This window comes from Phyllobates terribilis, unplaced genomic scaffold, assembly GCF_046119375.1.
Source record: "Phyllobates terribilis strain yellow unplaced genomic scaffold, ASM4611937v1 Scaffold_259__1_contigs__length_2703414, whole genome shotgun sequence".
Lineage (NCBI taxonomy): Eukaryota > Metazoa > Chordata > Amphibia > Anura > Dendrobatidae > Phyllobates > Phyllobates terribilis.
In genome coordinates, this window is record NW_027363019.1 from 2,384,698 (window position 1) to 2,411,455 (window position 26,758).

Sequence of the window (26,758 nt, forward strand, 5' to 3'; positions counted from 1 at the left end):
TTAAATAAGACTCAGGTCCATCAAGTCCAACCGGTCTCCACAAGTTCTACATTCTTTTTCAATTATTTTAACCTACAATGACATTCACTGTGAGACAATCATCCGGCCCTTCTATAAATGCCATTTCTCTTGATTTAACAAATCTAATCGTCTGGAATAACTAAGAAGAAAAGCTGTATTGTCACAGGTAATACATTGGGATCACAGGTTTTTATCCCTGTATTACAGTCGTGAGGCAGTGAGGCGAATTATATGCGGGGAAGGGTATGTATCCCCCAGGATGCTCATAGAGACACATTGAACCCGCTGGAGTGCACTGGAGTCACAGAAACACCTGTGGCTGCAGAGCAAAATAAAAGGAAAGTTTGGACTTGGTCAAACTATTTGACCAAGTTGGATTCAAGAAAACCCAGCGTGGGCTTTTATTTTGGGAGTGATCTGCAGGGGGGCAGTGGGGCGGTCCACTCCCTCCTGCCGAGTCTTACAAGTGGCTCATGGCCACAGAATCCATTAGCAAACCTTCAGCAAAGGTTTGGGTGAGTCAGTGGTTTGTTTGCTAAGCTGCAGAACAGGAGGCGCTGTACAATGCAAGCCTGGGTGAAGGCGCAACAAAGGTTTGTGAAGGCAACGTAACTGGCGCACCCGAGTGAAACGGTGGCAGGTTTACACGTTCAAAAGTGACCAAAACATCAGCCAGAAAGCATTGGTACTGAGATGTGGTCTGTGGTCCCCACCTGCAGAACCACTCCTTTATTGAGGGTGTCTTGATAATTGACAATAATTTCCATCTATTGTCTATTCCATTTGCACAACAGCATGTGAAATTGATTGTCAATCAGTGTTGCTTCCTAAGCGGACATTTTGATTTTACAGAATTTTGATTTACTTGGAGTTATATTCTGTTGTTTAAGTGTTCCCTTTATTTTTTTGAGCAGTGTATATACCAGTGATTAGCTGCAGAGCATTGCAAGTAACATGGAGATACAATGCAGATTTCAGAAGAGATAACACGTAGCAGAGGAGTGAGATATTAATATCACGGGGGGAGGAAATGTGTAAGAGGGTGACCAGGACGGTCATGCGCCTCTTCCCTCTTTCTGCACATATTGTTGTACCCTGTGTTTATATATGAGTATGTATGTGACCTAATGTCTGATGTGTTAGTTATAGGGTCAGTATATATAGGTAGAGTATTAGATTAGGTGCAGCATGTTAGCAGACATTTCAATTCATATACATTCAGCTCTGGCTCAGGATAGCACGCATGTTGGGTCACGCGTGCAACAGACTAAGGGCAATAGCTTAAAGTGCTTTTAATAAGCAGTTATACAATGGCAGGAGACAGGTAAGGTGCATAAGATATTCATACAAACATGCTACTTCTTAGTCAGTTGTATTGCATTATGCATTAGTCATAGCAATCTGCCTCTTACTTGTTTTAACTTCTGCTTTCTCACATCTCGCCCGCCCTTTAACACAATCTATGCACTCTCTCCATATCCACCCCTCCCTTCTCCCCTCTCTCATGTATAACTCTGAGGCTCTACTGACATTTCTCACCGACTCCAAACCATCCACTACCTCCATACAGCACTCAAAACATTCATACAAATCATTGCACCACCTGCACTTTCTCTTTTTTCTCCTCCTAGTCGCTGGCGACATCTCCCCCAACCCTGGGCCTCCCTGCACTAGCATATACTCTCCTCCAGCTGCATATAGAAACCCTGCTAATCTTAGTAACATTCAGTGCTTGCCCTCTCCTATTGCTTTCATTGTGCTCTCTGGAACGGATGGTCTGTGTGTAACAAACTAACTTACATTCATAATTTTTTCCTCAGCAATTCCCTTCACTTTCTGGCTATTACAAAAATCTGGACCCAGCATTCAGACACCACCGCAGCTGCTGCTCTCTTATTTGGTGGGCTGAAATTTTCACATACGGCCAGACTTGAGAATAGACAGGGTGGAGGTGTTGGTTTGCTCCTTTCACCACAATGTGCTTTTCAGGTCACCCCCCACCCCGGTTCTCTCACTTATGTTTCCTTCCTTTGAAGTCCACACCATCAGACTCTTCAAACCCTTCTCCCTGTGAGTGGTGGTTGTGTATCGCCCTCCAGGCCCCTCCCGCCAGTTCCTGGATCACTTTGCCACCTGGCTTCCTCACTTTCTATCCTGTGACATCCCCACCCTCATCATGGGAGACTTTAACATCCCCATCAATGATCTCCTCTCCCAATCTGCCTCTCATCTACTTTCTCTAACCTCCTCATTCCGTCTCTCACAGGTTACTAACTCTCCTACACAAAAAGACGGGAATACTCTGGACCTGGTTTTCTCCCGTCTATGCTTGCTGCATGACTTTACTAACTCCCCTCTCCTGCTCTCGGACCACAACCTTCTTTCCTTCTCTGTCAAGAACTGTCTCCTCACCCGGGACACCCCCACTTACCACACTTATAGGAAAACACGTGCCATTAATACCCAGCAGCTTATGGACAATCTCCACACGTCTTCAGCCCCCATCTCCTCCCTCCTTCTCCTGTCCAGACTTAGCATTGTCACACTACAATAATACAGTGAAGAGCGCCCTAGATGAAGCAGCACCTTCTATACGCAGAAAGACCCGACAGAGACAACGGCAGCCCTGGCACACAATGCAAACACGTTTTCTTCAGCGTTGCTCAAGGTGTGCTGAGCGGCAGTGGAGAAAATCTCTTTTAGCAGAGGACTTCATCCACTATAAATTCATGCTCAAAACCTATAACTCTGCCCTTTATCTGGCCAAACAATCCTACTTCACCACCCTCATCACTTTACTGTCCAACAATCCAAAACGACTTTTTGAAACCTTAAACTCCCTCCTGAAACCCTAATGCACAGGACCCCACCACCAACCTCAGCAGAGAGGATCTGGCCACTTATTTCCTAGAAAAAAATCAACCACATCCATCAGGACATCTCAGCCCAATCTCCTCAGTGCCTGGATCCCCTTCCCTGCCGCACTTCAAGCTCACTAGCCATCTTTGAGCCTGTTAGAGAAGAAGAAGTTACCCAGCTCCTCGCTTCTCCTCGACCTACAACCTGCAACAGTGACCCCATTCCTTCACATCTCCTGCAGTCTCTCTCACCGGTGGTCACCACTCACCTGACTAAAATATTTAACCTCTCTCTTTCTTCAGGTATCTTTCCCTCCTCATTTAAACATGCCATCATAACCCCTTTACTTAAAAAGCCATCCCTGGACCAGAACTGCACTGCTAACTACAGACCTGTCTCTAACCTTCCTTACATCTCTAAACTCCTGGAATGCTTGGTCCACTCCCGTCTAATCCGCTCTCTCTCAGATAACTCTCTTCTTGACCCTCTACAATCTGGTTTCCGCTCCTTACACTCTACTGAAACTGCCCTCACTAAAGTCTCTAATGATCTACTAACAGCTAAATCCAAAGGTCACTGCTCCCTGCTGATTCTCCTGGATCTCTCGGCTGCATTTGACACTGTGGATCACCAGCTCCTCCTCACTGTGCTCCACTCTATAGGCCTCAAGGAAACCGTTCTCTCTTGGTTCTCCTCCTACCTCTCTGACCGCTCCTTCACTGTATCTTTTGCCGGCTCCTCTTCCTCTCCTCGTCCCCTTACTATCGAGGTCCCGCAGGGCTCAGTCCTAGGCCCCCTCCTCTTCTCTCTATACACTGCCCGTATTGGACAAACAATCAGCAGATTTGGGTTTCAGTATTATCTCTATGCTGACGACACCCAACTATACACTTCTTCACCTGACATCACCCCTACCCTAATACAAAATACCAAGGATTATCTGTCCGCTGTCTCTAACATCATGTCCTCCCTCTATCTTAAACTGAATCTCTCTAAAACTGAACTTCTTGTGTTTCTCCCCTCTACTAACCCAACTCTACCTAACATCGAAATTACCTTGGATGGTTCAACCATAACTCCCAGCAGCACGCCCGCTGCCTTGGGGTCATATTCGACAATAACATTTCCTTTACTCCCTATATCCGATCACTCACCCGCTCTTGTCACATGCATCTTAAAAACATCTCCAGAATCCGACCTTTTCTCACCTTTGAAACTGCTAAAACTCTTACTGTCGCTCTTATTTACTCTCGTCTGGACTACTGCAACTCTCTTCTGATCGGTCTCCCTCTTACCAAACTTTCTCCTCTCCAATCTGTCCTGAATGCGGCAGCCAGGGTCGTATTTCTGTCCAGCCGCTTCACCGATGCCTCCACCTTGTGCCAGTCATTACACTGGTTGCCCATTCGCTACAGGGTCCAATATAAACTCATCGCTCTCACCCACAAAGCTCTCCACAGTTCTGCACCGCCTTATATCTCCTCTCTCATCTCTATCGCCCTACACGTGCCCTCCGTTCTACAAATGACCTAAGACTAACATCCCTCATAATCTGAACCTCGCACCTCCGTCTCCAAGACTTCTCTCGTGCTGCGCCAGTTCTCTGGAATGCTCTGCCCCAAACGATCCGACTGATGCTTAGCCCCCATGTGTTCAAGCGCGCTTTAAAAACCCATCTCTTTAAACAAGCCGACCACCTCAACTACTCAGTAAACCAACTTTCCCCTGTTCCCTCCTTCTAAATATTATTCAGAATCTGTTCCCTACTATTCATCTGTCTCCACACCCTCCATGCACAAGATAACTGCACTCGATACTTGATTATTGCACTTATACATACGGGCTGATGACCGGATCATGCAGCTTTATATGAAAATCCCTATTTATTATAATTGTCAGACCTGAAATAACAAGCACTTTGCACCTACTGTGTCCCCCCATTCCCTTGTAGAATGTAAGCGTGTGAGCGGCCGGACCCTCGCTCCTAATGTAACTGTTTAAACAACCTTACCTTGTATTGAATTTATTGTCTGTACATGTCCCCGCTTAATTGTAAAGTGCTGCGGAATATGTTGGCGCTATATAAATGAAACGTATTATTATTATTAGGAATTGGGTACAGTGTAGGGGTGAACGCAATAGTTTAGGATAGAAACAGTTACTGTGTTTAGCAATAGCTGCAGAGCAGGAGGAGCCGGGGTAGTTACCAGGAGGTTTAGTGACTGCAGCAGGGGAGTAACGGGGAAGTCTGCCCAGCAACCGAAGGAGGATTGGTGATTGGCCCAGTCAAAAGGGGAGGAGATTAGGCCAGGGCGGAGCAACGGTTTTTCCTGTCAGTTAGTTCTGAGGGAGGGATGTGACAGAGCAGTAGCTGGAGGTCCAGGGGGCACAGAAACCCGGTCCGACCAGCAGCAGAGGAACGTTAGTCAGGAACTCTAAAACCACTTTCCCTTAATGTTCGGGGCCTACGGTCCACAGGAGTCAGCAGAGTAACTTGTCTCAAAATCTTCCCAGAAGGGGAAGTCAGACGGGAAATAGTACAGAGGAAATGGAACGGGACTCTAAAAACTGCGAGGGTCTCAGAGGCCAAAGAGGTCGACTATGGAAGGGACATCTCAGGAGAAACAGACGGTGAATATTAACATATGCTGTGCAATGAACTGTGCACCTGGAAAAGGATGCGCCCAATACTGCGTGTTCCCTCATGGTGAAGTTGGACTGTTAAGTAAAGTTCTTTTTTATAAAACGGAGTGGAAGTCCCCTATCGTGTGTGCGGCGGTTACTGAAGTGGAAAAACCGAAGACGGCAGAGATCTGCGACCAAAACGTGAGTGTTCTGCACCACACGCACAGCACAGGAGAATGGGGACATTTGTCTTTGTCAGGGAGCCAGGGTGTAGGAACACAACAGTCCCTCGCCACTACTACCACCCTCACAAAAAATGCATAGGCCTGATGTAATCCCAAGGAATCAAGAAGGTGTAGCTACAGTCACCACTGGCAGCACTGTGGGCGACAGCTGTAACTGCGCCCCGACACTGAGTGACGGTCGCTCTGTACTGATGCACTGCTGAGCCGGCTGTCAGTCTCAGTCCCGGGCGCAGTTACAGACGCCGCTCAGTGCTGCGTACGGTGACTGTATCTGCGTTGGTGCCTGCATGACTGAAAGCCGGCGGCTTCCGGGTGCCGCACACTCAGTACAGCGGCCGGGCACCTCCCTCATGCTATTAACCAGCAGATTAACCCCATATGTGCATGTTACTGGCGATATCCAACCAGACAGGTTCCCTGTAAGGAACAATACACAATAAATGTAAATCACTACAAATCTGAGACCTCAGAGACGTGTAACATCTTATTCTGGTCGTCTCCGATACGAAACTCCTTCTATTCCCCTCTAACATGTAGACTGTGAGCAGGGCCCTCCCTTATATTGTACCATACTGATACCGGGGGGGACATCACCGGAGTAATCGCCCAGTGTGGGACGTCGGATCAGGGGACAGAGGACCCCATCAGTCACCAGAACGAGTCCTGAGACCCCAAAAAGCTCAGGAGGAACGACCATTCATAGCCCTCATTACTGATTACTGATGTCATGAAGCGATGAATCTTCCTAATGTTTCTTCTGCTGTCGCCTTATGAGGCTTCATTGTCCTCCAAACACAATCGGAAATCTGCTGATTTATCCACAGAATCTAAAATCAAAAGCTGCTGACAATCACTCTCCTGTGTGAGCGATGGGGGAGGGGAGCGGAGAAGACGAGACAGGGAGGGAGCGAGAACAGCAGCACAAGAGTCACATGTACAAGGCAAAAAAGAGGAGAAAAGCCGAAAATGGGAGATTCATCATTACACGTCATCTACAGCGAACCTGGTGTAAGAGGCCGGAGCTCCTCCATCATCACCTCCTGGTACCGATCCTGGTGTCCTTCTAGATACTCCCACTCCTCCATGGAGAGATAGACAGCGACGTCCTGACACCTTAAAGGAACCTGACAACAACGACACCGCCATCACCCAGAATCCTCCAGTGCTGTCCTGTATAATGTCCCAGCAGTCACCTCTCCGCTCATCACCCAGAATCCTCCAGTGCTGTCCTGTATAATGTCCCAGCAGTCACCTCTCCGGTCATCACCCAGAATCCTCCAGTGCAGTCCTGTATAATGTCCCAGCAGTCACCTCTGCGGTCATCACCCAGAATCCTCCAGTGCTGTCCTGTATAATGTCCCAGCAGTCACCTCTCCGGTCATCACCCAGAATCCTCCAGTGCTGTCCTGTATAATGTCCCAGCAGTCACCTCTCCGCTCATCACCCAGAATCCTCCAGTGCTGTCCTGTATAATGTCCCAGCAGTCACCTCTCCGGTCATCACCCAGAATCCTCCAGTGCAGTCCTGTATAATGTCCCAGCAGTCACCTCTCCGCTCATCACCCAGAATCCTCCAGTGCTGTCCTGTATAATGTCCCAGCAGTCACCTCTCCGCTCATCACCCAGAATCCTCCACTGCTGTCCTGTATAATGTCCCAGCAGTCACCTCACTGGTCATCACCCAGAATCCTCCAGTGCCGTCCCGTATAATATCCCAGCAGTCACCTCTCCGCTCACCTCCCAGAATCCTCCAGTGCCGTCCTGTATAATGTCCCAGCAGTCACCTCTCCGCTCATCACCCAGAATCCTCCAGTGCTGTCCTGTATAATGTCCCAGCAGTCACCTCTGCGCTCATAACCCAGAATCCAACAGTGCCGTCCTGTATAATGTCCCAGCAGTCACCTCTCCAGTCATCACCCAGAATCCTCCAGTGCTGTCCTGTATAATGTCCCAGCAGTCACCTCTCCGGTCATCACCCAGAATCCTCCAGTGACGTCCTGTATAATGTCCCAGCAGTCACCTCTCCGGTCATCACCCAGAATCCTCCAGTGCCGTCCTGTATAATGTCCCTGTAGTCACCTCTCCAGTCATCACCCAGAATCCTCCAGTGCCGTCCTGTATAATGTCCCAGCAGTCACCTCTCCGGTCATCACCCAGAATCCTCCAGTGCCGTCCTGTATAATGTCCCAGCAGTCACCTCTCCGGTCATCACCCAGAATCCTCCAGTGCTGTCCTGTATAATGTCCCAGCAGTCACCTCTCCGGTCATCACCCAGAATCCTCCAGTGCCGTCCTGTATAATGTCCCAGAAGTCACCTCTCCGCTCATCACCCAGAATCCTCCAGTGCCGTCCTGTATAATGTCCCAGCATTCACCTCTGCGCTCATCACCCAGAATCCTCCAGTGCTGTCCTGCATAATGTCCCAGCAGTAACCTCTGCGCTCATCACCCAGAATCCTCCAGTGCCGTTCTGTATAATGTACCAGCAGTCATCTCTGCGCTCATCACCCAGAATCCTCCAGTGCCGTCCTGTATAATGTCCCAGCAGTCACCTCTCCGGTCATTACCCAGAATCCTCCAGTGCCGTCCTGTATAATGTCCCAGCAGTCACCTCTGCGCTCATCACCCAGAATCCTCCAGTGCCGTCCTGTATAATGTCCCAGCAGTCACCTCTGCGCTCATCACCCAGAATCCTCCAGTGCTGTCCAGTATAATCTCCCAGCAGTCACCTCTCCGGTCATCACCCAGAATCCTCCAGTGCCGTCCTGTATAATGTCCCAGCAGTCACCTCTCCGGTCATCACCTAGAATCCTCCAGTGCCGTCCTGTATAATGTCCCAGCAGTCAACTCTCCGGTCATCACCCAGAATCCTCCAGTGCTGTCCTGTATAATGTCCCAGCAGTCACCTCTCCACTCATCACCCAGAATCCTCCAGTGCTGTCCTGTATAATGTCACAGCAGTCATCTCTGCGGTCATCACCCAGAATCCTCCAGTGGCATCCTGGATAATGTCCCAGCAGTCACCTCTGCGGTCATCACCCAGAATCCTCCAGTGCTGTCCTGTATAATGTCCCAGCAGTCAACTCTCCGGTCATCACCCAGAATCCTCCAGTGCCGTTCTGTATAATGTCCCAGCAGTCACCTCTCCGGTCATCACACAGAATCCTCCAGTGCCGTCCTGTATAATGTCCCAGCAGTCACCTCTCCGCTCATCACCCAGAATCCTCCAGTGCTGTCCTGTATAATGTCCGAGCAGTCACCTCTCCGGTCATCACCCAGAATCCTCCAGTGCTGTCCTGTATAATGTCCCAGCAGTCACCTCTCCGGTCATCACCCAGAATCCTCCAGTGCTGTCCTGTATAATCTCCCAGCAGTCACCTCTCCGGTCATCACACAGAATCCTCCAGTGCTGTCCTGTATAATGTCCCAGCAGTCACCTCTCCGCTCATCACCCAGAATCCTCCAGTGCTCTCCTGTATAATGTCCCAGCAGTCACCTCTCCGGTCATCACCCAGAATCCTCCAGTGCTGTCCTGTATAAAGTTCCAGCAGTCACCTCTCCGGTCATCACCCAGAATCCTCCAGTGCTGTCCTGTATAAAGTCCCAGCAGTCACCTCTCCAGTCATCACCCAGAATCCTCCAGTGCCGTCCTGTATAATGTCTCAGCAGTCACCTCTCCGCTCATCACCCAGAATCCTCCAGTGCTGTCCTGTATAATGTCCCAGCAGTCACCTCTCTGGTCATCACCCAGAATCCTCCAGTGCGGTACTGTATAATGTCCCAGCAGTCACCTCTCCGGTCATCACCCAGAATCCTCCAGTGCTGCTCTGTATAATGTCCCAGCAGTCATCTCTGCGCTCATCACCCAGAATCCTCCAGTGCCGTCCTGTATAATGTCCCAGCAGTCACCTCTGCGCTCATCACCCAGAATCCTCCAGTGCCGTCCTGTATAATGTCCCAGCAGTCACCTCTGCGCTCATCACCCAGAATCCTCCAGTGCTGTCCAGTATAATCTCCCAGCAGTCACCTCTCCGGTCATCACCCAGAATCATCCAGTGCCGTCCTGTATAATGTCCCAGCAGTCACCTCTCCGGTCATCACCTAGAATCCTCCAGTGCCGTCCTGTATAATGTCCCAGCAGTCACCTCTCCGGTCATCACCCAGAATCCTCCAGTGCTGTCCTGTATAATGTCCCAGCAGTCACCTCTCCACTCATCACCCAGAATCCTCCAGTGCCGTCCTGTATAATGTCACAGCAGTCATCTCTGCGGTCATCACCCAGAATCCTCCAGTGGCGTCCTGGATAATGTCCCAGCAGTCACCTCTGCGGTCATCACCCAGAATCCTCCAATGCTGTCCTGTATAATGTCCCAGCAGTCAACTCTCTGGTCATCACCCAGAATCCTCCAGTGCTGTCCTGTATAATGTCCCAGCAGTCACCTCTCCGGTCATCACCCAGAATCCTCCAGTGCCGTCCTGTATAATCTCCCTGCAGTCACCTCTCCGGTCATCACCCAGAATCCTCCAGTGCCGTCCTGTATAATGTCCCAGCAGTCACCTCTCCGGTCATCACCCAGAATACTCCAGTGCCGTCCTGTATAATGTCCCAGCAGTCACCTCTCCGGTCATCATCCAGAATCCTCCAGTGCCGTCCTGTATAATGTCCCAGCAGTCACCTCTCCGGTCATCATCCAGAATCCTCCAGTTCTGTCCTGTATAACATCCCAGCAGTCACCTCTCCGGTCATCACCCAGAATCCTCCAGTGCTGTCCTGTATAATGTCTCAGCAGTCACCTCTCCGGTCATCACCCAGAATCTTCCAGTGCTGTCCTGTATAATGTCCCAGCAGTCACCTCTCCGGTCTTCACCCAGAATCCTCCAGTGCTGTCCTGTATAATGTCTCAGCAGTCACCTCTCCGGTCATCACCCAGAATCCTCCAGTGCTGTCCTGTATAATCTCCCAGCAGTCACCTCTCCCGTCATCACCCAGAATCCTCCAGTGCTGTCCTGTATAATGTCCCAGCAGTCACCTCTCCGGTCATCACCCAGAATCCTCCAGTGCTGTCCTGTATAATGTCCCAGCAGTCACCTCTCCGCTCATCACCCAGAATCCTCCAGTGCTGTCCTGTATAATGTCCCAGCAGTCACCTCTCCGGTCATCACCCAGAATCCTCCAGTGCAGTCCTGTATAATGTCCCAGCAGTCACCTCTCCACTCATCACCCAGAATCCTCCAGTGCTGTCCTGTATAATGTCCCAGCAGTCACCTCTCCGCTCATCACCCAGAATCCTCCACTGCTGTCCTGTATAATGTCCCAGCAGTCACCTCACTGGTCATCACCCAGAATCCTCCAGTGCTGTCCTGTATAATATCCCAGCAGTCACCTCTCCGCTCATCTCCCAGAATCCTCCAGTGCCGTCCTGTATAATGTCCCAGCAGTCACCTCTCCGCTCATCACCCAGAATCCTCCAGTGCTGTCCTGTATAATGTCCCAGCAGTCACCTCTGCGCTCATAACCCAGAATCCAACAGTGCCGTCCTGTATAATGTCCCAGCCGTCACCTCTCCAGTCATCACCCAGAATCCTCCAGTGCTGTCCTGTATAATGTCCCAGCAGTCACCTCTCCGGTCATCACCCAGAATCCTCCAGTGCCGTCCTGTATAATGTCCCAGCAGTCACCTCTCCGGTCATCATCCAGAATCCTCCAGTGCCGTCCTGTATAATGTCCCAGCAGTCACCTCTCCGGTCATCACCCAGAATCCTCCAGTGCCGTCCTGTATAATGTCCCAGCAGTCACCTCTCCGGTCATCACCCAGAATCCTCCAGTGCCGTCCTGTATAATGTCCCAGAAGTCACCTCTCCGCTCATCACCCAGAATCCTCCAGTGCCGTCCTGTATAATGTCCCAGCATTCACCTCTGCGCTCATCACCCAGAATCCTCCAGTGCTGTCCTGCATAATGTCCCAGCAGTCACCTCTGCGCTCATCACCCAGAATCCTCCAGTGCCGTTCTGTATAATGTCCCAGCAGTCATCTCTGCGCTCATCACCCAGAATCCTCCAGTGCCGTCCTGTATAATGTCCCAGCAGTCACCTCTCCGGTCATTACCCAGAATCCTCCAGTGCCGTCCTGTATAATGTCCCAGCAGTCACCTCTGCGCTCATCACCCAGAATCCTCCAGTGCCGTCCTGTATAATGTCCCAGCAGTCACCTCTGCGCTCATCACCCAGAATCCTCCAGTGCTGTCCAGTATAATCTCCCAGCAGTCACCTCTCCGGTCATCACCCAGAATCCTCCAGTGCCGTCCTGTATAATGTCCCAGCAGTCACCTCTCCGGTCATCACCTAGAATCCTCCAGTGCCGTCCTGTATAATGTCCCAGCAGTCACCTCTCCGGTCATCACCCAGAATCCTCCAGTGCTGTCCTGTATAATGTCCCAGCAGTCACCTCTCCACTCATCACCCAGAATCCTCCAGTGCTGTCCTGTATAATGTCCCAGCAGTCACCTCTCCGGTCATCACCCAGAATCCTCCAGTGCTGTCCTGTATAATGTCCCAGCAGTCACCTCTCCGGTCATCACCCAGAATCCTCCAGTGCTGTCCTGTATAAAGTCCCAGCAGTCACCTCTCCGGTCATCACCCAGAATCCTCCAGTGCCGTCCTGTATAATGTCTCAGCAGTCACCTCTCCGCTCATCACCCAGAATCCTCCAGTGCTGTCCTGTATAATGTCCCAGCAGTCACCTCTCCCGTCATTACCCAGAATCCTCCAGTGCCGTCCTGTATAATGTCCCAGCAGTCACCTCTGCGCTCATCACCCAGAATCCTCCAGTGCTGTCCTGTATAATGTCCCAGCAGTCACCTCTCCGGTCATCACCCAGAATCCTCCAGTGCTGTCCTGTATAATCTCCCAGCAGTCACCTCTCCGGTCATCACCCAGAATCCTCCAGTGCTGTCCTGTATAATGTCCCAGCAGTCACCTCTCCGGTCATCACCCAGAATCCTCCAGTGCTGTCCTGTATAATGTCCCAGCAGTCACCTCTCCGCTCATCACCCAGAATCCTCCAGTGCTGTCCTGTATAATGTCCCAGCAGTCACCTCTCCGGTCATCACCCAGAATCCTCCAGTGCAGTCCTGTATAATGTCCCAGCAGTCACCTCTCCGCTCATCACCCAGAATCCTCCAGTGCTGTCCTGTATAATGTCCCAGCAGTCACCTCTCCGCTCATCACCCAGAATCCTCCACTGCTGTCCTGTATAATGTCCCAGCAGTCACCTCACTGGTCATCACCCAGAATCCTCCAGTGCCGTCCTGTATAATATCCCAGCAGTCACCTCTCCGCTCATCTCCCAGAATCCTCCAGTGCCGTCCTGTATAATGTCCCAGCAGTCACCTCTCCGCTCATCACCCAGAATCCTCCAGTGCTGTCCTGTATAATGTCCCAGCAGTCACCTCTGCGCTCATAACCCAGAATCCAACAGTGCCGTCCTGTATAATGTCCCAGCAGTCACCTCTCCAGTCATCACCCAGAATCCTCCAGTGCTGTCCTGTATAATGTCCCAGCAGTCACCTCTCCGGTCATCACCCAGAATCCTCCAGTGCCGTCCTGTATAATGTCCCAGCAGTCACCTCTCCGGTCATCACCCAGAATCCTCCAGTGCCGTCCTGTATAATGTCCCTGTAGTCACCTCTCCAGTCATCACCCAGAATCCTCCAGTGCCGTCCTGTATAATGTCCCAGCAGTCACCTCTCCGGTCATCACCCAGAATCCTCCAGTGCCGTCCTGTATAATGTCCCAGCAGTCACCTCTCCGGTCATCACCCAGAATCCTCCAGTGCTGTCCTGTATAATGTCCCAGCAGTCACCTCTCCGGTCATAACCCAGAATCCTCCAGTGCCGTCCTGTATAATGTCCCAGAAGTCACCTCTCCGCTCATCACCCAGAATCCTCCAGTGCCGTCCTGTATAATGTCCCAGCATTCACCTCTGCGCTCATCACCCAGAATCCTCCAGTGCTCTCCTGCATAATGTCTCAGCAGTCACCTCTGCGCTCATCACCCAGAATCCTCCAGTGCCGTTCTGTATAATGTCCCAGCAGTCACCTCTCCGGTCATTACCCAGAATCCTCCAGTGCCGTCCTGTATAATGTCCCAGCAGTCACCTCTGCGCTCATCACCCAGAATCCTCCAGTGCCGTCCTGTATAATGTCCCAGCAGTCACCTCTGCGCTCATCACCCAGAATCCTCCAGTGCTGTCCAGTATAATCTCCCAGCAGTCACCTCTCCGGTCATCACCCAGAATCCTCCAGTGCCGTCCTGTATAATGTCCCAGCAGTCACCTCTCCGGTCATCACCTAGAATCCTCCAGTGCCGTCCTGTATAATGTCCCAGCAGTCACCTCTCCGGTCATCACCCAGAATCCTCCAGTGCTGTACTGTATAATGTCCCAGCAGTCACCTCTCCACTCATCACCCAGAATCCTCCAGTGCTGTCCTGTATAATGTCCCAGCAGTCACCTCTCCGGTCATCACCCAGAATCCTCCAGTGCTGTCCTGTATAATGTCCCAGCAGTCACCTCTCCGGTCATCACCCAGAATCCTCCAGTGCTGTCCTGTATAAAGTCCCAGCAGTCACCTCTCCGGTCATCACCCAGAATCCTCCAGTGCCGTCCTGTATAATGTCTCAGCAGTCACCTCTCCGCTCATCACCCAGAATCCTCCAGTGCTGTCCTGTATAATGTCCCAGCAGTCACCTCTCCCGTCATTACCCAGAATCCTCCAGTGCCGTCCTGTATAATGTCCCAGCAGTCACCTCTGCGCTCATCACCCAGAATCCTCCAGTGCCGTCCTGTATAATGTCCCAGCAGTCACCTCTGCGCTCATCACCCAGAATCCTCCAGTGCTGTCCAGTATAATCTCCCAGCAGTCACCTCTCCGGTCATCACCCAGAATCCTCCAGTGCCGTCCTGTATAATGTCCCAGCAGTCACCTCTCCGGTCATCACCTAGAATCCTCCAGTGCCGTCCTGTATAATGTCCCAGCAGTCACCTCTCCGGTCATCACCCAGAATCCTCCAGTGCTGTCCTGTATAATGTCCCAGCAGTCACCTCTCCACTCATCACCCAGAATCCTCCAGTGCCGTCCTGTATAATGTCACAGCAGTCATCTCTGCGGCCATCACCCAGAATCCTCCAGTGGCGTCCTGGATAATGTCCCAGCAGTCACCTCTGCGGTCATCACCCAGAATCCTCCAATGCTGTCCTGTATAATGTCCCAGCAGTCAACTCACCGGTCATCACCCAGAATCCTCCAGTGCTGTCCTGTATAATGTCCCAGCAGTCACCTCTCCAGTCATCACCCAGAATCCTCCAGTGCCGTCCTGTATAATGTCCCTGCAGTCACCTCTCCGGTCATCACCCAGAATCCTCCAGTGCTGTCCTGTATAATGTCTCAGCAGTCACCTCTCCGGTCATCACCCAGAATCCTCCAGTGCTGTCCTGTATAATGTCCCAGCAGTCACCTCTCCGGTCATCACCCAGAATCCTCCAGTGCTGTCCTGTATAATCTCCCAGCAGTCACCTCTCCGGTCATCACCCAGAATCCTCCAGTGCTGTCCTGTATAATGTCCCAGCAGTCACCTCTCCGGTCATCACCCAGAATCCTCCAGTGCTGTCCTGTATAATGTCCCAGCAGTCACCTCTCCGCTCATCACCCAGAATCCTCCAGTGCTGTCCTGTATAATGTCCCAGCAGTCACCTCTCCGGTCATCACCCAGAATCCTCCAGTGCAGTCCTGTATAATGTCCCAGCAGTCACCTCTCCGCTCATCACCCAGAATCCTCCAGTGCTGTCCTGTATAATGTCCCAGCAGTCACCTCTCCGCTCATCACCCAGAATCCTCCACTGCTGTCCTGTATAATGTCCCAGCAGTCACCTCACTGGTCATCACCCAGAATCCTCCAGTGCCGTCCTGTATAATATCCCAGCAGTCACCTCTCCGCTCATCTCCCAGAATCCTCCAGTGCCGTCCTGTATAATGTCCCAGCAGTCACCTCTCCGCTCATCACCCAGAATCCTCCAGTGCTGTCCTGTATAATGTCCCAGCAGTCACCTCTGCGCTCATAACCCAGAATCCAACAGTGCCGTCCTGTATAATGTCCCAGCAGTCACCTCTCCAGTCATCACCCAGAATCCTCCAGTGCTGTCCTGTATAATGTCCCAGCAGTCACCTCTCCGGTCATCACCCAGAATCCTCCAGTGCCGTCCTGTATAATGTCCCAGCAGTCACCTCTCCGGTCATCACCCAGAATCCTCCAGTGCCGTCCTGTATAATGTCCCTGTAGTCACCTCTCCAGTCATCACCCAGAATCCTCCAGTGCCGTCCTGTATAATGTCCCAGCAGTCACCTCTCCGGTCATCACCCAGAATCCTCCAGTGCCGTCCTGTATAATGTCCCAGCAGTCACCTCTCCGGTCATCACCCAGAATCCTCCAGTGCTGTCCTGTATAATGTCCCAGCAGTCACCTCTCGGGTCATCACCCAGAATCCTCCAGTGCCGTCCTGTATAATGTCCCAGAAGTCACCTCTCCGCTCATCACCCAGAATCCTCCAGTGCCGTCCTGTATAATGTCCCAGCATTCACCTCTGCGCTCATCACCCAGAATCCTCCAGTGCTCTCCTGCATAATGTCTCAGCAGTCACCTCTGCGCTCATCACCCAGAATCCTCCAGTGCCGTTCTGTATAATGTCCCAGCAGTCATCTCTGCGCTCATCACCCAGAATCCTCCAGTGCCGTCCTGTATAATGTCCCAGCAGTCACTTCTCCGGTCATTACCCAGAATCCTCCAGTGCCGTCCTGTATAATGTCCCAACAGTCACCTCTGCGCTCATCACCCAGAATCCTCCAGTGCCGTCCTGTATAATGTCCCAGCAGTCACCTCTGCGCTCATCACCCAGAATCCTCCAGTGCTGTCCAGTATAATCTCCCAGCAGTCACCTCTCTGGTCATCACCCAGAATCCTCCAGTGCCGTCCTGTATAATGTCCCAGCAGTCACCTCTCCGGTCATCACCTAGAATCCTCCAGTGCTGTCCTGTATAATGTCCCAGCAGTCACCTCTCCACTCATCACCCAGAATCCTCCAGTGCTGTCCTGTATAATGTCCCAGCAGTCACCTCTCCGGTCATCACCCAGAATCCTCCAGTGCTGTCCTGTATAATGTCCCAGCAGTCACCTCTCCGGTCATCACCCAGAATCCTCCAGTGCTGTCCTGTATAAAGTCCCAGCAGTCACCTCTCCGGTCATCACCCAGAATCCTCCAGTGCTGTCCTGTATAAAGTCCCAGCAGTCACCTCTCCGGTCATCACCCAGAATCCTCCAGTGCCGTCCTGTATAATGTCTCAGCAGTCACCTCTCTGCTCATCACCCAGAATCCTCCAGTGCTGTCCTGTATAATGTCCCAGCAGTAACCTCTCCGGTCATCACCCAGAATCCTCCAGTGCGGTACTGTATAATGTCCCAGCAGTCACCTCTCCAGTCATCACCCAGAATCCTCCAGTGCTGCTCTGTATAATGTCCCAGCAGTCATCTCTGCGCTCATCACCCAGAATCCTCCAGTGCCGTCCTGTATAATGTCCCAGCAGTCACCTCTCCGGTCATTACCCAGAATCCTCCAGTGCCGTCCTGTATAATGTCCCAGCAGTCACCTCTGCGCTCATCACCCAGAATCCTCCAGTGCCGTCCTGTATAATGTCCCAGCAGTCACCTCTGCGCTCATCACCCAGAATCCTCCAGTGCTGTCCAGTATAATCTCCCAGCAGTCACCTCTCCGGTCATCACCCAGAATCCTCCAGTGCCGTCCTGTATAATGTCCCAGCAGTCACCTCTCCGGTCATCACCTAGAATCCTCCAGTGCCGTCCTGTATAATGTCCCAGCAGTCACCTCTCCGGTCATCACCCAGAATCCTCCAGTGCTGTCCTGTATAATGTCCCAGCAGTCACCTCTCCACTCATCACCCAGAATCCTCCAGTTCCGTCCTGTATAATGTCACAGCAGTCATCTCTGCGGTCATCACCCAGAATCCTCCAGTGGCGTCCTGGATAATGTCCCAGCAGTCACCTCTGCGGTCGTCACCCAGAATCCTCCAATGCTGTCCTGTATAATGTCCCAGCAGTCAACTCTCCGGTCATCACCCAGAATCCTCCAGTGCTGTCCTGTATAATGTCCCAGCAGTCACCTCTCCGGTCATCACCCAGAATCCTCCAGTGCCGTCCTGTATAATGTCCCTGCAGTCACCTCTCCGGTCATCACCCAGAATCCTCCAGTGCCGTCCTGTATAATGTCCGAGCAGTCACCTCTGCGCTCATCACCCAGAATCTTCCAGTGCTGTCCTGTATAATGTCCCAGCAGTCACCTCTCCGGTCATCACCCAGAATCCTCCAGTGCTGTCCTGTATAATGTCTCAGCAGTCACCTCTCCGGTCATCACCCAGAATCCTCCAGTGCTGTCCTGTATAATGTCCCAGCAGTCACCTCTCCGGTCATCACCCAGAATCCTCCAGTGCTGTCCTGTATAATCTCCCAGCAGTCACCTCTCCGGTCATCACCCAGAATCCTCCAGTGCTGTCCTGTATAATGTCCCAGCAGTCACCTCTCCGGTCATCACTCAGAATCCTCCAGTGCTGTCCTGTATAATGTCCCAGCAGTCACCTCTCCGGTCATCACCCAGAATCCTCCAGTGCTGTCCTGTATAAAGTCCCAGCAGTCACCTCTCCGGTCATCACCCAGAATCCTCCAGTGCTGTCCTGTATAATGTCCCAGCAGTCACCTCTCCGGTCATCACCCAGAATCCTCCAGTGCTGTCCAGTATAATCTCCCAGCAGTCACCTCTCCGGTCATCACCCAGAATCCTCCAGTGCCGTCCTGTATAATGTCCCAGCAGTCACCTCTCCGGTCATCACCTAGAATCCTCCAGTGCCGTCCTGTATAATGTCACAGCAGTCATCTCTGCGGTCATCACCCAGAATCCTCCAGTGGCGTCCTGGATAATGTCCCAGCAGTCACCTCTGCGGTCATCACCCAGAATCCTCCAATGCTGTCCTGTATAATGTCCCAGCAGTCAACTCTCCAGTCATCACCCAGAATCCTCCAGTGCTGTCCTGTATAATGTCCCAGCAGTCACCTCTCCGGTCATCACCCAGAATCCTCCAGTGCCGTCCTGTATAATGTCCCTGCAGTCACCTCTCCGGTCATCACCCAGAATCCTCCAGTGCCGTCCTGTATAATGTCCGAGCAGTCACCTCTGCGCTCATCACCCAGAATCCTCCAGTGCTGTCCTGTATAATGTCCCAGCAGTCACCTCTCCGGTCATCACCCAGAATCCTCCAGTGCTGTCCTGTATAATGTCCCAGCAGTCACCTCTCCGGTCATCACCCAGAATCCTCCAGTTCTGTCCTGTATAATGTCCCAGCAGTCACCTCTCCGGTCATCACCCAGAATCCTCCAGTGCTCTCCTGTATAATCTCCCAGCAGTCACCTCTCCGGTCATCACCCAGAATCCTCCAGTGCTGTCCTGTTTAATGTCCCAGCAGTCACCTCTCCGGTCATCACTCAGAATCCTCCAGTGCTGTCCTGTATAATGTCCCAGCAGTCACCTCTCCGGTCATCACCCAGAATCCTCCAGTGCTGTCCTGTATAAAGTCCCAGCAGTCACCTCTCCGGTCATCACCCAGAATCCTCCAGTGCCGTCCTGTATAATGTCTCAGCAGTCACCTCTCCACTCATCACCCAGAATCCTCCAGTGCTGTCCTGTATAATGTCCCAGCAGTCACCTCTCCGGTCATCACCCAGAATCCTCCAGTGCTGTCCTGTATAATGTCCCAGCAGTCACCTCTCCGGTTATCACCCAGAATCCTCCAGTGCTGTCCTGTATAATGTCCCAGCAGTCACCTCTGCGGTCATCACCCAGAATCCTCCAGTGCTGTCCTGTATAATGTCCCAGCAGTCACCTCTGCGGTCATCACCCAGAATCCTCCAGTGCTGTCCTGTATAATGTCCCAGCAGTCACCTCTCCGGTCATCACCCAGAATCCTCCAGTGCCGTCCTGTATAATGTCCCAGCAGTCACCTCTCCGGTCATCACCCAGAATCCGCCAATGCCGTCCTGTATAATGTCCCAGCAGTCATCTCTCCGGTCATCACCCAGAATCCTCCAGTGCCGTCCTGTATAATGTCCCAGAAGACACCTCTCCGGTCATCACCCAGAATCCTCCAGTGCTGTCCTGTGTAATGTCCCAGCAGTCACCTCTGCGGTCATCACCCAGAATCCTCCAGTGCTGTCCTGTATAATGTCCCAGCAGTCAACTCTCCGGTCATCACCCAGAATCCTCCCGTGCCATTCTGTATAATGTCCCAGCAGTCAACTCTCCGGTCATCACCCAGAATCCTCCCGTGCCGTTCTGTATAATGTCCCAGCAGTCACCTCTCCGGTCATCACCCAGAATCCTCCAGTGCCGTCCTGTATAATGTCCCAGCAGTCACCTCTGCGCTCATCACGTAGAATCCTCCAGTACCGTCCTGTATAATGTCCCAGCAGTCACCTCTCCGGTCATCACCCAGAATCCTCCAGTGCTGTCCTGTATAATGTCCCAGCAGTCATCTCTCCACTCATCACCCAGAATCCTCCAGTGCCGTCCTGTATAATGTCACAGCAGTCATCTCTGCGGTCATCACCCAGAATCCTCCAGTGCTGTCCTGTATAATGTCCCAGCAGTCACCTCTGCGGTCATCACCCAGAATCCTCCAGTGCTGTCCTGTATAATGTCCCAGCAGTCAACTCTCCGGTCATCACCCAGAATCCTCCAGTGCTGTCCTGTATAATGTCTCAGCAGTCACCTCTCCGGTCATCACCCAGAATCCTCCAGTGCTGTCCTGTATAATGTCCCAGCAGTCACCTCTCCGGTCATCACCCAGAATCCTCCAGTGCTGTCCTGTATAATCTCCCAGCAGTCACCTCTCCGGTCATCACCCAGAATCCTCCAGTGCTGTCCTGTATAATGTCCCAGCAGTCACCTCTCCGGTCATCACTCAGAATCCTCCAGTGCTGTCCTGTATAATGTCCCAGCAGTCACCTCTCCGGTCATCACCCAGAATCCTCCAGTGCTGTCCTGTATAAAGTCCCAGCAGTCACCTCTCCGGTCATCACCCAGAATCCTCCAGTGCCGTCCTGTATAATGTCTCAGCAGTCTCCTCTCCACTCATCACCCAGAATCCTCCAGTGCTGTCCTGTATAATGTCCCAGCAGTCACCTCTCCGGTCATCACCCAGAATCCTCCAGTGCTGTCCAGTATAATCTCCCAGCAGTCACCTCTCCGGTCATCACCCAGAATCCTCCAGTGCCGTCCTGTATAATGTCCCAGCAGTCACCTCTCCGGTCATCACCTAGAATCCTCCAGTGCCGTCCTGTATAATGTCACAGCAGTCATCTCTGCGGTCATCACCCAGAATCCTCCAGTGGCGTCCTGGATAATGTCCCAGCAGTCACCTCTGCGGTCATCACCCAGAATCCTCCAATGCTGTCCTGTATAATGTCCCAGCAGTCAACTCTCCAGTCATCACCCAGAATCCTCCAGTGCTGTCCTGTATAATGTCCCAGCAGTCACCTCTCCGGTCATCACCCAGAATCCTCCAGTGCCGTCCTGTATAATGTCCCTGCAGTCACCTCTCCGGTCATCACCCAGAATCCTCCAGTGCCGTCCTGTATAATGTCCCAGCAGTCACCTCTGCGCTCATCACCCAGAATCCTCCAGTGCTGTCCTGTATAATGTCCCAGCAGTCACCTCTCCGGTCATCACCCAGAATCCTCCAGTGCTGTCCTGTATAATGTCCCAGCAGTCACCTCTCCGGTCATCACCCAGAATCCTCCAGTGCTGTCCTGTATAATGTCCCAGCAGTCACCTCTCCGGTCATCACCCAGAATCCTCCAGTGCTCTCCTGTATAATCTCCCAGCAGTCACCTCTCCGGTCATCACCCAGAATCCTCCAGTGCTGTCCTGTTTAATGTCCCAGCAGTCACCTCTCCGGTCATCACTCAGAATCCTCCAGTGCTGTCCTGTATAATGTCCCAGCAGTCACCTCTCCGGTCATCACCCAGAATCCTCCAGTGCTGTCCTGTATAAAGTCCCAGCAGTCACCTCTCCGGTCATCACCCAGAAACCTCCAGTGCCGTCCTGTATAATGTCTCAGCAGTCACCTCTCCACTCATCACCCAGAATCCTCCAGTGCTGTCCTGTATAATGTCCCAGCAGTCACCTCTCCGGTCATCACCCAGAATCCTCCAGTGCTGTCCTGTATAATCTCCCAGCAGTCACCTCTCCGGTCATCACCCAGAATCCTCCAGTGCTGTCCTGTGTAATGTCCCAGCAGTCACCTCTGCGGTCATCACCCAGAATCCTCCAGTGCTGTCCTGTATAATGTCCCAGCAGTCAACTCTCCGGTCATCACCCAGAATCCTCCCGTGCCATTCTGTATAATGTCCCAGCAGTCAACTCTCCGGTCATCACCCAGAATCCTCCCGTGCCGTTCTGTATAATGTCCCAGCAGTCACCTCTCCGGTCATCACCCAGAATCCTCCAGTGCCGTCCTGTATAATGTCCCAGCAGTCACCTCTGCGCTCATCACCTAGAATCCTCCAGTACCGTCCTGTATAATGTCCCAGCAGTCACCTCTCCGGTCATCACCCAGAATCCTCCAGTGCTGTCCTGTATAATGTCCCAGCAGTCATCTCTCCACTCATCACCCAGAATCCTCCAGTGCCGTCCTGTATAATGTCACAGCAGTCATCTCTGCGGTCATCACCCAGAAACCTCCAGTGGCGTCCTGGATAATGTCCCAGCAGTCACCTCTGCGGTCATCACCCAGAATCCTCCAGTGCTGTCCTGTATAATGTCCCAGCAGTCAACTCTCCGGTCATCACCCAGAATCCTCCAGTGCTGTCCTGTATAATGTCCCAGCAGTCACCTCTCCGGTCATCACCCAGAATCCTCCAGTGCCGTCGTGTATAATGTCCCAGCAGTCACCTCTCTGGTCATCACCCAGAATCCTCCAGTGCCGTCCTGTATAATGTCCCTGCAGTCACCTCTCCGGTCATCACCCAGAATCCTCCAGTGCCGTCCTGTATAATGTCCGAGCAGTCACCTCTGCGCTCATCACCCAGAATCCTCCAGTGCTGTCCTGTATAATGTCCCAGCAGTCACCTCTCCGGTCATCACCCAGAATCCTCCAGTGCCGTCCTGTATAATGTCCCAGCAGTCAACTCTCCGCTCATCACCCAGAATCCTCCAGTGCCGTCCTGTATAATGTCCGAGCAGTCACCTCTGCGCTCATCACCCAGAATCCTCCAGTGCGGTCCTGTATAATGTCCCAGCAGTCACCTCTCCGGTCATCACCCAGAATCCTCCAGTGCTGTCCTGTATAATGTCCCAGCAGTCACCTCTCCGGTCATCACCCAGAATCCTCCAGTGCTGTCCTGTATAATCTCCCAGCAGTCACCTCTCCGGTCATCACCCAGAATCCTCCAGTGCTGTCCTGTATAATGTCCCAGCAGTCACCTCTCCGGTCATCACCCAGAATCCTCCAGTGCTGTCCTGTATAATGTCCCAGCAGTCACCTCTCCGGTCATCACCCAGAATCCTCCAGTGCCGTCCTGTATAAAGTCCCAGCAGTCACCTCTCCGGTGATCACCCAGAATCCTCCAGTGCCGTCCTGTATAATGTCTCAGCAGTCACCTCTCCACTCATCACCCAGAATCCTCCAGTGCTGTCCTGTATAATGTCCCAGCAGTCACCTCTCCGGTCATCACCCAGAATCCTCCAGTGCTGTCCTGTATAATGTCCCAGCAGTCACCTCTCCGGTCATCACCCAGAATCCTCCAGTGCTGTCCTGTATAATGTCCCAGCAGTCACCTCTGCGGTCATCACCCAGAATCCTCCAGTGCTGTCCTGTATAATGTCCCAGCAGTCACCTCTCCGGTCATCACCCAGTATCCTCCAGTGCCGACCTGTATAATGTCCCAGCAGTCACCTCTCCGGTCATCACCCAGAATCCGCCAATGCCGTCCTGTATAATGTCCCAGCAGTCATCTCTCCGGTCATCACCCAGAATCCTCCAGTGCCGTCCTGTATAATGTCCCAGCAGTCACCTCTCCGGTCATCACCCAGAATCCTCCAGTGCTGTCCTGTATAATGTCCCAGCAGTCACCTCTGCGGTCATCACCCAGAATCCTCCAGTGCTGTCCTGTATAATGTCCCAGCAGTCAACTCTCCGGTCATCACCCAGAATCCTCCAGTGCCGTTCTGTATAAGGTCCCAGCAGTCACCTCTCCGGTCATCACCCAGAATCCTCCAGTGCCGTCCTGTATAATGTCCGAGCAGTCACCTCTGCGCTCATCACCCAGAATCCTCCAGTGCTGTCCTGTATAATGTCCCAGCAGTCACCTCTCCGGTCATCACCAGAATCCTCCAGTGCTGTCCTGTATAATCTCCCAGCAGTCACCTCTCCGGTCATCACCCAGAATCCTCCAGTGCTGTCCTGTATAATGTCCCATCAGTCACCCCTCCGGTCATCACCCAGAATCCTCCAGTGCTGTCCTGTATAATGTCCCAGCAGTCACCTCTCCGCTCATCACCCAGAATCCTCCAGTGCTGTCCTGTATAATGTCCCAGCAGTCACCTCTCCGCTCATCACCCAGAATCCTCCACTGCTGTCCTGTATAATGTCCCAGCAGTCACCTCACTGGTCATCACCCAGAATCCTCCAGTGCCGTCCTGTATAATATCCCAGCAGTCACCTCTCCGCTCATCTCCCAGAATCCTCCGGTGCCGTCCTGTATAATGTCCCAGCAGTCACCTCTCCGCTCATCACCCAGAATCCTCCAGTGCTGTCCTGTATAATGTCCCAGCAGTCACCTCTGCGCTCATAACCCAGAATCCAACAGTGCCGTCCTATATAATGTCCCAGCAGTCACCTCTCCAGTCATCACCCAGAATCCTCCAGTGCTGTCCTGTATAATGTCCCAGCAGTCACCTCTCCGGTCATCACCCAGAATCCTCCAGTGCCGTCCTGTATAATGTCCCAGCAGTCACCTCTCCGGTCATCACCCAGAATCCTCCAGTGCCGTCCTGTATAATGTCCCTGTAGTCACCTCTCCAGTCATCACCCAGAATCCTCCAGTGCCGTCCTGTATAATGTCCCAGCAGTCACCTCTCCGGTCATCACCCAGAATCCTCCAGTGCCGTCCTGTATAATGTCCCAGCAGTCACCTCTCCGGTCATCACCCAGAATCCTCCAGTGCTGTCCTGTATAATGTCCCAGCAGTCACCTCTCCGGTCATCACCCAGAATCCTCCCGTGCCGTCCTGTATAATGTCCCAGAAGTCACCTCTCCGCTCATCACCCAGAATCCTCCAGTGCCGTCCTGTATAATGTCCCAGCATTCACCTCTGCGCTCATCACCCAGAATCCTCCAGTGCTGTCCTGCATAATGTCCCAGCAGTCACCTCTGCGCTCATCACCCAGAATCCTCCAGTGCCGTTCTGTATAATGTCCCAGCAGTCATCTCTGCGCTCATCACCCAGAATCCTCCAGTGCCGTCCTGTATAATGTCCCAGCAGTCACCTCTCCGGTCATTACCCAGAATCCTCCAGTGCCGTCCTGTATAATGTCCCAGCAGTCACCTCTGCGCTCATCACCCAGAATCCTCCAGTGCCGTCTTGTATAATGTCCCAGCAGTCACCTCTGCGCTCATCACCCAGAATCCTCCAGTGCTGTCCAGTATAATCTCCCAGCAGTCACCTCTCCGGTCATCACCCAGAATCCTCCAGTGCCGTCCTGTAAAATGTCCCAGCAGTCACCTCTCCGGTCATCACCTAGAATCCTCCAGTGCCGTCCTGTATAATGTCCCAGCAGTCACCTCTCCGGTCATCACCCAGAATCCTCCAGTGCTGTCCTGTATAATGTCCCAGCAGTCACCTCTCCACTCATCACCCAGAATCCTCCAGTGCTGTCCTGTATAATGTCCCAGCAGTCACCTCTCCGGTCATCACCCAGAATCCTCAAGTGCTGTCCTGTATAATGTCCCAGCAGTCACCTCTTCGGTCATCACCCAGAATCCTCCAGTGCTGTCCTGTATAAAGTCCCAGCAGTCACCTCTCCGGTCATCACCCAGAATCCTCCAGTGCTGTCCTGTATAAAGTCACAGCAGTCACCTCTCCGGTCATCACCCAGAATCCTCCAGTGCCGTCCTGTATAATGTCTCAGCAGTCACCTCTCCGCTCATCACCCAGAATCCTCCAGTGCTGTCCTGTATAATGTCCCAGCAGTCACCTCTCCGGTCATCACCCAGAATCCTCCAGTGCGGTACTGTATAATATCCCAGCAGTCACCTTTCCAGTCATTACCCAGAATCCTCCAGTGCTGCTCTGTATAATGTCCCAGCAGTCATCTCTGCGCTCATCACCCAGAATCCTCCAGTGCCGTCGTGTATAATGTCCCAGCAGTCACCTCTCCGGTCATCACCCAGAATCCTCCAGTGCCGTCCTGTATAATGTCCCTGCAGTCACCTCTCCGGTCATCACCCAGAATCCTCCAGTGCCGTCCTGTATAATGTCCGAGCAGTCACCTCTGCTCTCATCACCCAGAATCCTCCAGTGCTGTCCTGTATAATGTCCCAGCAGTCACCTCTCCGGTCATCACCCAGAATCCTCCAGTGCTGTCCTGTATAATGTCCCAGCAGTCAACTCTCCGCTCATCACCCAGAATCCTCCAGTGCCATCCTGTATAATGTCTCAGCAGTCACCTCTCCACTCATCACCCAGAATCCTCCAGTGCTGTCCTGTATAATGTCCCAGCAGTCACCTCTCCGGTCATCACCCAGAATCCTCCAGTGCTGTCCTGTATAATGTCCCAGCAGTCACCTCTCCGGTCATCACCCAGAATCCTCCAGTGCCGTCCTGTATAATGTCCCT

The 26,758-nt window shown here is 52.4% G+C and overlaps 1 protein-coding gene across 2 annotated transcripts in view; it reads right to left on the bottom strand.

Annotated features, from left to right (window-relative positions):
* Positions 1-26,758, bottom strand: part of LOC141219268 (uncharacterized) — a 100,725-nt gene that overhangs the window by 46,181 nt on the left and 27,786 nt on the right. The window contains exon 1 of one of the 2 annotated variants that reach the window (XM_073666043.1): positions 6,754-6,871. In XM_073666043.1, the coding sequence (XP_073522144.1) occupies positions 6,754-6,835 (82 nt within the window). In that variant the 5' untranslated portion in view covers positions 6,836-6,871. Of the gene's footprint in view, positions 1-6,753; positions 6,875-26,758 lie in introns of those variants that run through there. The other variant, XM_073666042.1, reaches the window with a different exon arrangement.